General features: G+C 46.0%; 1 protein-coding gene across 1 annotated transcript; it reads left to right on the plus strand.

The window, feature by feature from the left end:
• Positions 1 to 5,682: 5,682 nt before the first annotated feature.
• Positions 5,683 to 11,167, plus strand: PNRC1 (proline rich nuclear receptor coactivator 1). Its single transcript, XM_008148614.3, has 2 exons — positions 5,683 to 6,372; positions 8,512 to 11,167. The coding sequence occupies exons 1-2, from the start codon at positions 5,833 to 5,835 to the stop codon at positions 8,953 to 8,955; spliced, it is 984 nt and encodes a 327-aa protein (XP_008146836.1). The 5' UTR covers positions 5,683 to 5,832; the 3' UTR covers positions 8,956 to 11,167.
• The last annotated feature ends 237 nt before the right edge of the window (positions 11,168 to 11,404 follow it).

An 11,404-nucleotide genomic window follows, 5' to 3' on the forward strand; every position in this document is an offset into this window, starting at 1 on the left:
AACAATAAAGATTTTTTTTAAAAGTTCTTGTTTTCAATGAGGCAGTTTCTGGTGCTCCTATGCAATATTACCCATGCAATATTATGCAAAGGAAGGCAGCCAATCAGCCGATCAAAGTTTCTCTCTCTCTTTCCCCACCTCTTCCTCTCTCTCTCTAAAAATCAATAAAAACATTTTAAAAAAATTATAGCACTGCAGTATTTTCTAAAAATGAAACATGCTGTTTTTCTCATGAGATTTTAGCTGACTAGAACAGGATTAAATAGACTATATTGGGACCTGAAAAATAAAGGAGATTTGACAAAGTATGTTTCATTTTCACAGAAATGTTCCATTTTCCTTAATTTAGTTCAAATTTCTTGCAAGTAGTTTGTCTTATTTTCTGAAAACGCCAAGTGAAGTAGCCAGAGGTAAACAGATTGGACGCAGTGATTTCCATGGAGGCAGATTTCCATGTTTTCATACTGAACAAGAATAAGAACACTTTTTCTATCAGGGGTTCATAAGCAAGTAAAAAACAACTTAATTATTTGGGGTTTCTTTTGTTTTTGAGAGACAAAACGAAATTTGCAAATAATTTGACTTTAATTAAGAACATCAAAAACAAAACCTTACTAAACCACAAAAGTAAATTTTCTCTTCAAATTACCCTTTTGGATTTTCATATTCCTGTCAAGGCTATCATTTCTCTCCAAATGAACCAGATTGAAAGTCTGAGAGCCATCTCTTTCACTCTGCCTTCTTATTACACCTCACCCTCATACTTCTACCTGGTCTGGTCTCTCCACTAGACTCTTGTCAGTCACCGAGTCCCAGGATTGTATTCCCATGTGCACCATTCCATTTCCTCTGAATATCTTAGCCTGCGTCCTCAGGTGCCGTTAGCTCTTTCCCCCACTCTTTAATATCTGGTTTACTTTTCAATTAAAACAAAAAACTCCTCTAAAGAAACTGTTGAATTAACAAAAGTAAGACCAAGGCATGCTCTGGAACCAAACGCTTCAAGAGCACCGAGGACTGCCCAATATTTACTTCAGCCGTGAATGTCTCGCTACCTCCATGATTGGCCCTCTGGGCCCACACAACAGCATCGGACCTTTTCCTTTACACCATATAGCACAGATGAAACCAGGTTGGAATATTAAAACTAGACTTTATTAAGGGCCTATAGGAATTATAGACAAGAGTAACACAAAATCCAAAATTCATAAAACCTGGATTGCTCTCTTCTGGTAGTCCATTCCAGCTCACGGTCTCTTGGTGGCCACCATTTTAGCACCATTTACCCAGGTGGCCACAGCTGCAAGATTACCTTTACTTTTTTTCTTCTTTTTAAAAAAATTTTTTATAAAAGTTTATTTGAGCCAAACTGAGAACATATGCTGGGAAGCAAGATTTCAAATGCTCTCGCAAGGTTACCTTTCTTAAAGTACAGAATCCAGGGTCTAACAGGAAGGCCTCAAAATAATACACTAAATACCACACACAATAACTTACAGACAATAATAGGTGTCCTTGATTAACCTTTTGCACTCAGATGTCGAGTGTGACTCGACATGGTTAGCATTAGAATAAAGGAATAGAGAAAAAAGCAAGCAAGTGCAAAGGGGTTATTAAGGGCCTCACTGAACTGACTGCAATTAGCAGCCCCCTGGAAGATAAGTTATTCCCCAGGACAATGTGATATTACCCCTAAATAAAGTCAAACCTTAGGCCTTGTGATATAGTAAAAAGAGCACTGGACTAGGCAACTAGAGTTCAAGTGATTTAGTCCCTGACTCACTGTGTAACCCTTAGCCAAGGTACTTTATCTTTAGTGGTTTTTTAAATATCACATCCTATCTAATAATAGACAAATATGCAAATTGACCGCACCTTCGCTACGCCCAAGCCACGCCCACCAACCAATCAGGACGAATATGCAAATTACCCCAACAAAGATGGTGGCTAATTTGCATATCAAGACAGCGTAGAAAAGCCAAGAGCTGCAGAAGGGAGCAAAGCTGCAGAGAAGCAAGCAAGCTGGGGGGAGGAGAAGGGAGGAGTGGAGGCGGGGCCAGGGGAGAAGGAAGTTGAGCAGACGGGGCCGGAGGAGAAGGGGCGGGGCCGGGGGAGAAGGGGCGGGACTGGGGGGAGAAGGGAGGAGCGGAGGCGGGGCCGGGGGAGAAGGGAGGAGAGCGGGCTGGCGGAGAAGGCGGGGCAGGGGAGAAGGGAGGAGCGGAGGCGGGGCCGGGGGAGAAGGAAGGAGAGCGGGCTGGCGGAGAAGGCAGGGCAGGGGAGAAGGGAGGAGCGAAGGCGGGGCCGGGGGAGAAGGGAGGAGAGCGGGCTGGCGGAGAAGGCGGGGCAGGGGAGAAGGGAGGAGCGGAGGCGGGGCAGGGGAGAAGGGAGGAGCTGAGGCGGGGCCGGGGGAGAAGGGAAAAGCAGGCGGGCTGGCAGAGAAGGCGGGCCGGGGAGAAGGGAGGAGCAGAGGCGGGGCCAGGGGAGAAGGAAGGAGAGCAGGCTGGCGGAGAAGGCGGGGCAGGGGAGAAGGGAGGAGTGGAGGCGGGGCCAGGAGAGAAGGGAGGAGAGCAGGCTAGCGGAGAAGTTAGAAAAGCAGGGGGGCTGGCGGAGAACGCGGGGCAGGGGACAAGGGAGGAGAGGAGGCAGGGCAGGGTAGAGTGCAGCAGGAAACCCTATTGCAGGATTTTTCCTGCAACGGGAACGCTAGTGTATTTTATATAGAATCTATCTCAACCTATTTTTTTGAATTAGAGTAATCCTTTAAAGGATTAGAATAAAATGAGAGAACAGAAGAACGTGCCTTGAAAAAGTAGAAACTCTTAAAAACAAAAGAACAAGTTAACTCATTCCAAAGGTTTCATAATATTTGTCTACTCTTCAACTCTTGCCAGGCCATTCTCCTCACCAGGTCCTAAAACCAACTTCAATTTGCAGACCAGAAAATTTGAATTAAAAGTTCTCTAAGATCTTTTACAGCTCTTGAAGTATATGATTTCCATCCATCCAATGACCAGAAGCACTTACTATGTATTAAGTGTTGGAAACACACAAAAATGAGTAAATCTAGCAAATATGATAAAATCCAACAATCATAAATGATGGACTATAGTATTAAAAGTTTATATAAAGTTAATTCGGAATCATTATTCTGCATATTACTGCTGTCAAACCTTAATTATTTTACATCCTATCTAATAAAAGAGTAATATGCAAATTAACCATCACTCCACTACACCCACCAGCCCGTCAGAGCGAGTATGCAAATTAACCCAACCAAGATGGCTGTGGCCAAGGAGAAAGCAGGAGGGAGGCTTGGGTTTCTCAGGCAATGGAGGAAGCCAAGCTTTCCGCACACCCTGGCTGGCCCAGGCCTCCACTTAAGGCTACCAAGTTTCAATTATAGAAGGTAAATAAATCCCCTGCCGCCATGGATCAAGCAGAAGGCTTGGCTCCGCTTCAGGCTACAAAGTTTCAATTGTAGAAGATGAATAAACCCCAGTTACCAGGGCCTCCGCTTGGGTTGCCGGGGGGCGTGGCTGGTCTGCAAACCACCACAGGCCCCTTGCCCAGGTTGCCCCATAACCCAAAGGAACCCCCACCCTGATCCAGGACACCCTTCAGGGCAAACCAGCTGGCCCCCACCCATGCACCAGGCCTCTATCCTATCTAATAAAATAATAATATGCAGATTGACCATCACTCCAACACACAAGGTGGCTGCCCCCATGTGGTCAAAGATCCTGTCGCCATGTGGACACAAGATGGCCACCACAAGATGGCCAGCAGGGGAGGGCAGTTGGGAGGGACCAGGCCTGTAAGGGATGGCAGTTGTGGGTGATCAGGCCAGCTGGAGAGGGCAGTTGGGAGGGACCAGACCTGCAGGGAAGGGCAGTTAGGGGTGACCAGGACAGCAGAGGAGGGAAGTTGGGGGCAAACAGGCTGGCAGGCAGAAGCAGTTAGGGTCAATCAGGAAGGCAGGCAGGCGAGCAGTTGGGAGCCAGCAGTCCTGGATTGTGAGAGGGATCCCAGAGGGGTCCCAGATTGGAGAGGGTGCAGGCTGGGCTGAGGGACACCCCCTCACCTCGTACACAAATTTTGCACACCGGGCCTCTAGTATAGTAATAAAAGGGTAATATGTAAATCAACCAAACGGCGGAATGACCGGTCGCTATGATGCGCACTGACCACCAGGGGCAGACACTCAATGCAGGAGCTGCCCCCTGGTGGTCAGTGCGCTCCCACAGGGGGAGCACCGCTCAGCCAGAAGCCCTGAGCCAGGCTCATGGGGGGTAGGCGCAGCAGCAGTGGCAGGAGCCTCTCCCAAGGTTGTCCAACACACTCCCCCACCCCAGGGCTCCTGGACTGTGAGAGGGCGCAAGCCGGGCTGAGGGGACCCCCACCCCCATGCACGAATTTCGTGCACCGGGTTTCTAGTTAATTAACACTTATCAAGCACTACAAAGCTGAAAAGTATTGGTTAGACACTGAGGATACAGACTTATAAGATTATTATGTTCTAAAAACCTACCATCCAGTATGGCAGGCAGTATGGATGTTAAATCTCTGTTCTTCCCAAACCTAGACTGGAGTTCAAGTTCTGATGTTAATTTACTGTATGATGTTTGACAAAGTACTTTTTGCCTCTCTAAACCTGTTTCCTGTCCTATAAAACGAGGAGCTATTCCTTAGGGTTGTGAGACTCGCATGAGATAATTTATGTAAAGAACAGTTCCTGACACATCAGCTCTTGTTTAAGCAGCCACAGTTCTGTCGTGTGTGTGTGTGTGTGTGTGTGTGTGTGTGTGTGTGAGAGAGAGAGAGAGAGAGAGAGAGCGCGACCTGAAGAGAGTGAGATTTCTATTTACAAACAGATATCAAAACACTATGCTGCTGAGCTGTTTCACTTTCTCAGAGACGCAAGCCTCCTCCATTGCTTCCTATTCAGTATCAGGCGTCGTTTTGCGATCCCAAAGTCTCTCAGTCCTTCAAGTACGAAGGCAGTAACATTTCCAATGCCCAATTACGGATTTATGGAAAACTTTTTCTATATTAAGGGGCAAATTTCAATCACTTAATTTCACTCCCTTAATCCTTACTCCGATTACCATGGCTAACGAGCAGCGTTGCTCAGCCGAGTAAATGGAAAAGAACGTGAACCACACTTCATCAAATATAAATGTGGACGGATTTTCTTCACGATTGCTAAGAAAGAAATCCCCATAATGTACTTTGAAATCTTAAAAAACAAAAACCCAAACCGATAATGGGCTCGAAATAAGACATTACTTCCCCAAGGTCAGTGGCCTTGGTGCTTCCGGATTCTTTCTCCCTTCCTCCCGCGCCCCCCATCCTCGTCATCCCGCAACCCCATCCCCAAATTCAGTCTGACCTCTGCCTGGAAGGCGAGGTGCGGGGATAAGGCAGGAAAAGGGCGGGGGAGGCGGGGTGAAACGGAACTTCATTGTTCGCCGGGCCCACTCTTCCCGAAAGGGCCGGTTGGCAGCGCCTGCGCAGTGCGCGCTCTTTGTGCCCCGCTGCAGCAGGCTGGTTGTTTGTGTGTGTACGTCTTTCAGCGGCGCTGGAGGCGGAGCCGCGGGCGTGGCGTGCCCCGTCGGGTTCTGATTGGGCTTTCGCGGGGAGGTGGGTGGGTGATGGGGCGGAGCTTCCGATAACAACACTCGGAGCCGGAGCGGAGGCTATTCGTTGCTGCGCCGCCACCGCCCGAGACCTCGTCCGCGCTCCGCTCGCCTCTCTCGGCAGCAGCCGTCGCCCTGTCCTCTCCGGCTTCGCTTGCTCCTTCTCTTCCTGCTGAACCATTTTCCTCCCAGAGCTATGACCGTCGTCTCCGTCCCGCAGCGGGAGCCGCTGATCCTGAGCGGCCGCCTTGCCCCCCTCGGCTTTTCCGCCCGCGGTTACTTCGGGGCCCTTCCGATGGTGACCTCCGCTCCGCCGCCTTTACCGCGGATCCCGGACCCTCGGGCACTGCCCCCCACCCTCTTCCTCCCTCACTTCCTAGGGGGGGACGGCCCGTGTCTGACCCCTCAGCCTCGAGCCCCAGCACCCTTGCCCAACTGCACTCTCGCCCCGGCGGGGGGCACCCCTCGGGCCGCTCCAAAGAAGCGGCGAAAGAAGAAGGTGCGGGCCAGCCCGGCGGGGCAGCTGCCCAGCCGCTTCCACCAGTACCAGCAGCACCGGCCGAGCCTGGAGAGCGGGCGGGGCCCCTCCGCGGGCCCGAGCGGGGCGCAGGAAGCCCCGAGCCAGGCCGCCGCCTCAGCCCCGGGTCCTGCGGCTGCAACCCGAACTGAGGAAGCGAACCTTTTCCCCGGCCCGCTGCCCCCCGCGGCACCCGGCCAACCCTCGTTACGGAAAGAGGTGAGTGCCGCGAGGGGCCGGGGGGCCGTTGGGGGACTCGGTGCTTAGACGGCCACAGCCGGGCCCTGGGGCTTGGTGCTCTGCTCGTAGGGGGGTCGGGATGGGGGGCGGCTGTTTACTCGGGAGGGAAGTTTCCGTGACGCCTGCTCTGCTCTGGCAGAGGGGGACAGGGGGAGGGAGAGGCTCGCGGTGGCGCTGCTGATTGGCTCCCGAAGGCCAGCCAATGAGAGGAGCGGCTGCGCCCCAGCAACAGCCCCGATTTAGAAGGCTGGCGGCGTTCCAGGGGGTTTCAGCGTTCCGGGCGCGCGGTGGGGGGGGGGGGGGGGGGGAGGAGAGGGGCCCGGGGTGACGTCAGCGCGCGCTACGTGCGGAGCGCTGGGGCGCTGATGAAGGAGGCCGGGCCGGGTGTGGGTGGCGGGGGAAGGGGTGGGGTCCCGCTTTTTTGGTTTCCTGGCGGCGGTGGGTACCTCCAGGGCTAGTGGGCGGCGTGCGCGCACACTCCCTCCGCCCGGGTGTGCCGTCGGGAATGGGCCACGCTGGCTGGGTGCCCCGGGGCTGGCTTTTCGCTGAGCTGTGAGGGCGCCAGGCCAGCTGGGGCCCTGCCCCTCGCGGGGCCGACCTCCTGAGCTGGGCTTTTTAACTTTGCAGCGCGGACTGGAGCGGCGGCAGAGTTCCTGCCGCTTTGAAGCGCTGTGTTTTGGGTGCTAGTGTTATCAGATGAGCGGAATTTAACCATGTCTACTGTGTACTGGACGGGACTTCTTAGTGGAAGCTGGTTTTATTGTGCCCAAACCGAAATTTTCGAAAGAAGAGTTATCAGTTGAATCGACGTTATGCTGCCCAGTTGTCATGCCACTGGACTGGTATAAAATTGATTAAAAAAACCCAGTGGGATTAAAGCGTTTAGATGATTTGAAATTAATCTTTATATCAAAATAAAACTTTTTACTGACTCAATTTCAAACTTTTTCACAATAGTGACATGAAAATAACTTACTGCCATTTGTTGAAAGGCTGTTGGCGCTGAGCGATTTGCAGCTGTGCCCTTGGAGAAATTACATTGGTTCGCGCCAATTCCTTACATTGTTTCAGATGGCTTTCAAGTTTTAAAATTCGATGGCTGTTCTGAAATGTTAGTGATAATGGACCTAAAAGCGAGTTTTTGTGCTTTGATTCCAGCTCAGTAAGATCCTTTCTCTTCCAGAATGATACTAAACTAGGGAGCTCTGTTAGCAGTTTCCCTTATGACATGGGATATGCAAACGAGTTCTTTCTGTATTTGTGTCCTGCTTCCCTACCATATTTCAAGTGTTGGAAGGGCAATGTGATCTAATGGGTTACTTTATACTTTCCATCCAGCCATGCCTTCCTGTAAGGAGCACTTGAGTTAAGAGAATAGAATTAGTGTGGCAGCGTTTTGGAGCAGTTGTGAAACCAGAAAGTAGGGGACAGGCAGAAAACTTTTTTTTTCTGATTTACTATACCTGGAAAAGATGACAAAAAGCGGTAAGTATTTTAGTATTTGCGTTTTTATTTTAGTATTTAAATATCTGAAAAACTTTGTTTTCAGAATCTAGGAGATAGTTTTTCTGGGTACTTAGTAACCATTATCAAAACACTTCCTCGCCTAAAATCTAGCTTCTGCTAATAAAATTTTTATTTATTCTGAAGTAACTTTTTGAAAGTACCTGTCTTAAAGGTAAATAGTATACTTATTAACATAGTTTTTATTTTTAAATGTACTCTCAACTAACCAAAATGAAAGCATTAGAAAATTTTTCTTGGCAACATCCTATTGTAAAAACACTGACCTTTGTCAGAAACAGGTTGGCATTCCTCTTCCTTACCGTTACAGAAAGACGGACTTGTGGTTACTTTGGGTTTTTTACTTTAACATTTTAAAACTGGCTTATACATTGCATACGGGTAACAGTGGTGATCAACTATATTTTTAGTGGTATACAAACATATGTGCATGCTTGGACATCAGTGATAAATGCAGCAAACATGGTTTTAACCAAGACAGTAAACTAAAAGTTCAGTGTAACTATTTAAATATATATTAAATATGTAATATGAGGCTTGTGACTGGTTTCTATCATGAGACTGTATTCACTTTTATGTTCCTTGTCTTTATAGGATTTAAAATCAAACATGGGAAAATCGGAGAAAATTACCATCCCCCACGGGCAGCTTGTTCATGGTATGCACTTGTGTGAACAACCAAAGATAAACAGACAGAAAAGCAAATATAACTTACCACTAACCAAGATCACCTCTGCAAAAAGAAATGAAAATAACTTTTGGCAGGATTCTGTTTCATCTGATATAATTCAGAAGCAGGAAAAAAAGCCTTTTAAAAACACTGAGAACATTAAAAAAAAGCATTTGAAGAAATCAGCATTTCTAACTGAAGTGAGCCAAAAGGAAAATTATGCTGGGGCAAAGTTTAGTGATCCACCTTCTCCTAGTGTTCTTCCAAAACCACCTAGTCACTGGATGGGAAGCACTATTGAAAATTCCAACCAAAATAGGGAATTGATGGCAGTACACTTAAAAACTCTCCTAAAAGTTCAAACTTAGATCTCAGTATGTATGTAAAACGAAGTTTTTCCAAAATCCCTGCATTCTTGAAAAGAAAATTGGTACAGAAATGGAAATTTGCCTTGTTGTAACCTAGGAGGGCAAAAGATGGGTTTTAAAAAATTACAAACAGCTTGTATTATGTTTTATATCTTGTAAATACTGTATACCATGTATTATGTGTATATTGATACTTCAGAGGTACATTATAGTTTTGTTATAAAAGTATGTATTTTGCCCTGCCCAAATGGTAGGTGTTTTGTATATATACAATGGAAAAAATTTTAAGTGTGTGCTAAGGCACATGGAAGACCAATTTATTTGCACAAGGTACTGAGAGATTTTTCAAGAAACAGCTGTTGAATCTCAAGGTGAAGATCTAAATGTGAACAGTTTACTAATGCACTACTGAAATTTAAATCTGTGGCACAATCATTGTAAACATGTGTTTGTCTATTTCTCTAAATTGATTTCTGCCTTCTAATCTGTAATTACTGGAAAACTTCTCACTTTTACTAAACTTGATTTCTGGTTTTTGGTTTATATCCATATCCAAATTTAAAATATCTCTTAATTTTAATGCCAACAAAATCGGTTGTAATCAAATTCTAAAATAATAATAATTTGGCCCCTTCCTCCCCCTTTTATAGTCTTGACTCTTGGTGTGTGTGCCTGTTTCTCATGTTTGTGTGACTAGGAGGTGGGTTTTAACTTTCACTTTACTGGTTAAAGGTGTTTAACTTTATACTAATTATCCATCCTCCATCTGGAATTTAGAGGGATCCATAATAGTACCTCTTAGGGGAGGAATTCCCCATTTTACAAATGGAAATGGTTTTGGTCAAAAGTAAAGCTGATTAGTTTATAACTTAGAATATATTTATATATGAATTGTTTCATAAAGTACTATTTCACTTGACCATACCATACATTTTTAGTGAAAGAAATGACACTTCTTTGGTTTGCTGGATTTATATTGGTAATGAGTGGTGGTACTTGAACCAAAGCAAGCATAATTGATGTTAAAATAATAGATGGAGATTTGGATTCTGAAGCTTGCTTGAAGATAAATATGGCAGCTAATGTATTTTTGTTAAAATTTAAACTGTTCTTTTCGTAGTATGTAGTTTTTAGTTACAAAAAGCTTAAGTTTATCTCAAATAAAAAGGAAAGTTTTTTTTGTATGGGCAATATTTAGACATGAAAAGGAAAAGGGTGTTAAGAGGGTATATAGAGGATTCTATAAGGTAGAATAAAGGTGCTACCATCCTTACTAGAAAAAAATAAAAGGGTTCTATAGTTTACATTTTACCCTCAGACTATGCAGAACCAACAAAGGCTCACGGCTTGCAGTCTTAGGTCTTACCCTCCTGTGCCATTTGGTTCACATGGGAGAGGAGGAATTCACTTAACTTTCTGGCTGTACAAAAGTTGGTAGTGGTGTGGGCATCTGAACTTAGAATCACCATTGACTTGATGAGCAGTGAGCGTATAACTTCTATTACAGGTGCCACAAAATCAGAATTAATAATTTGCGGTCTTGTAGATGCAGCTCATACGTAATTCAGCCAACCATTATTCTTTAGCACTGGCTTTGTTTTTTGTTTTGGAGTTTTTTTGTTAATTACCCGAGGTTTTAAAGAGTGGAAGGAGGAGAGACAGAGAGAAACATCTATGTGAAACACTTCCCAATTGATTGGTTGCCTCCCACACATGCCCCAACCAGGGCCAGGATTGAGTCTGCAATTGAGGTACGGGTCCTTGACTGGAATTGAACCTGGGACCTTTCAATCTGAGGGCGGGTACTCTATCCACTGAGCTAAAAACTAGCTCAGGCTGGCTTTATTCTTTTATGTATGTAGAGAAAGCTATACTTCATTATGTATGTGTCACACACACATACATAGCTATATATAGCTGGCTTTAAACGCATTTAGAGAAGAAAAATAATTTTTTTTAATCTATTGTTGAAAGTATTGCATGGGTCTCCTTCCCCCATTGACTTCTAGCACACCCCAGGCCTTCACCCTGTTGTTAATGACCATGGCTTATGCATATGTGCATACAAGTTCTTTATTGATCTCTTCCCTGTCTGCCACCCTCCCCTGCCTGCCTTCTGAGGTTTGACAGACTGTTCAATGCTTCTCTGTCTCTGGATCTGTTTGTTCATCAGTTTATTTTGTTCATTAGATTACACATATGAGTGAAATACTTCTTTCTCTGACTGGCTTATTTCACTTAGCATAATACTCTCCAGGTCCACCCATGCTATTGCAAATGGTAAGAGTTCTTTCTTTTTTACAGCTGTGTAGTATTCCATTGTATAAATGTACCACAGCTTTTTGTACCCACCCACCTGTGGATGGACACTTGGGTTGTTTCTAAATCTTAGCTATTTTAAATTGTGCTGCTATGAACACAGGGGTGCACATATTCTTTCTGATTTCTT

The sequence above is a fragment of the Eptesicus fuscus genome, chromosome 10 (assembly GCF_027574615.1).
Source record: "Eptesicus fuscus isolate TK198812 chromosome 10, DD_ASM_mEF_20220401, whole genome shotgun sequence".
Classification (NCBI taxonomy): domain Eukaryota; kingdom Metazoa; phylum Chordata; class Mammalia; order Chiroptera; family Vespertilionidae; genus Eptesicus; species Eptesicus fuscus.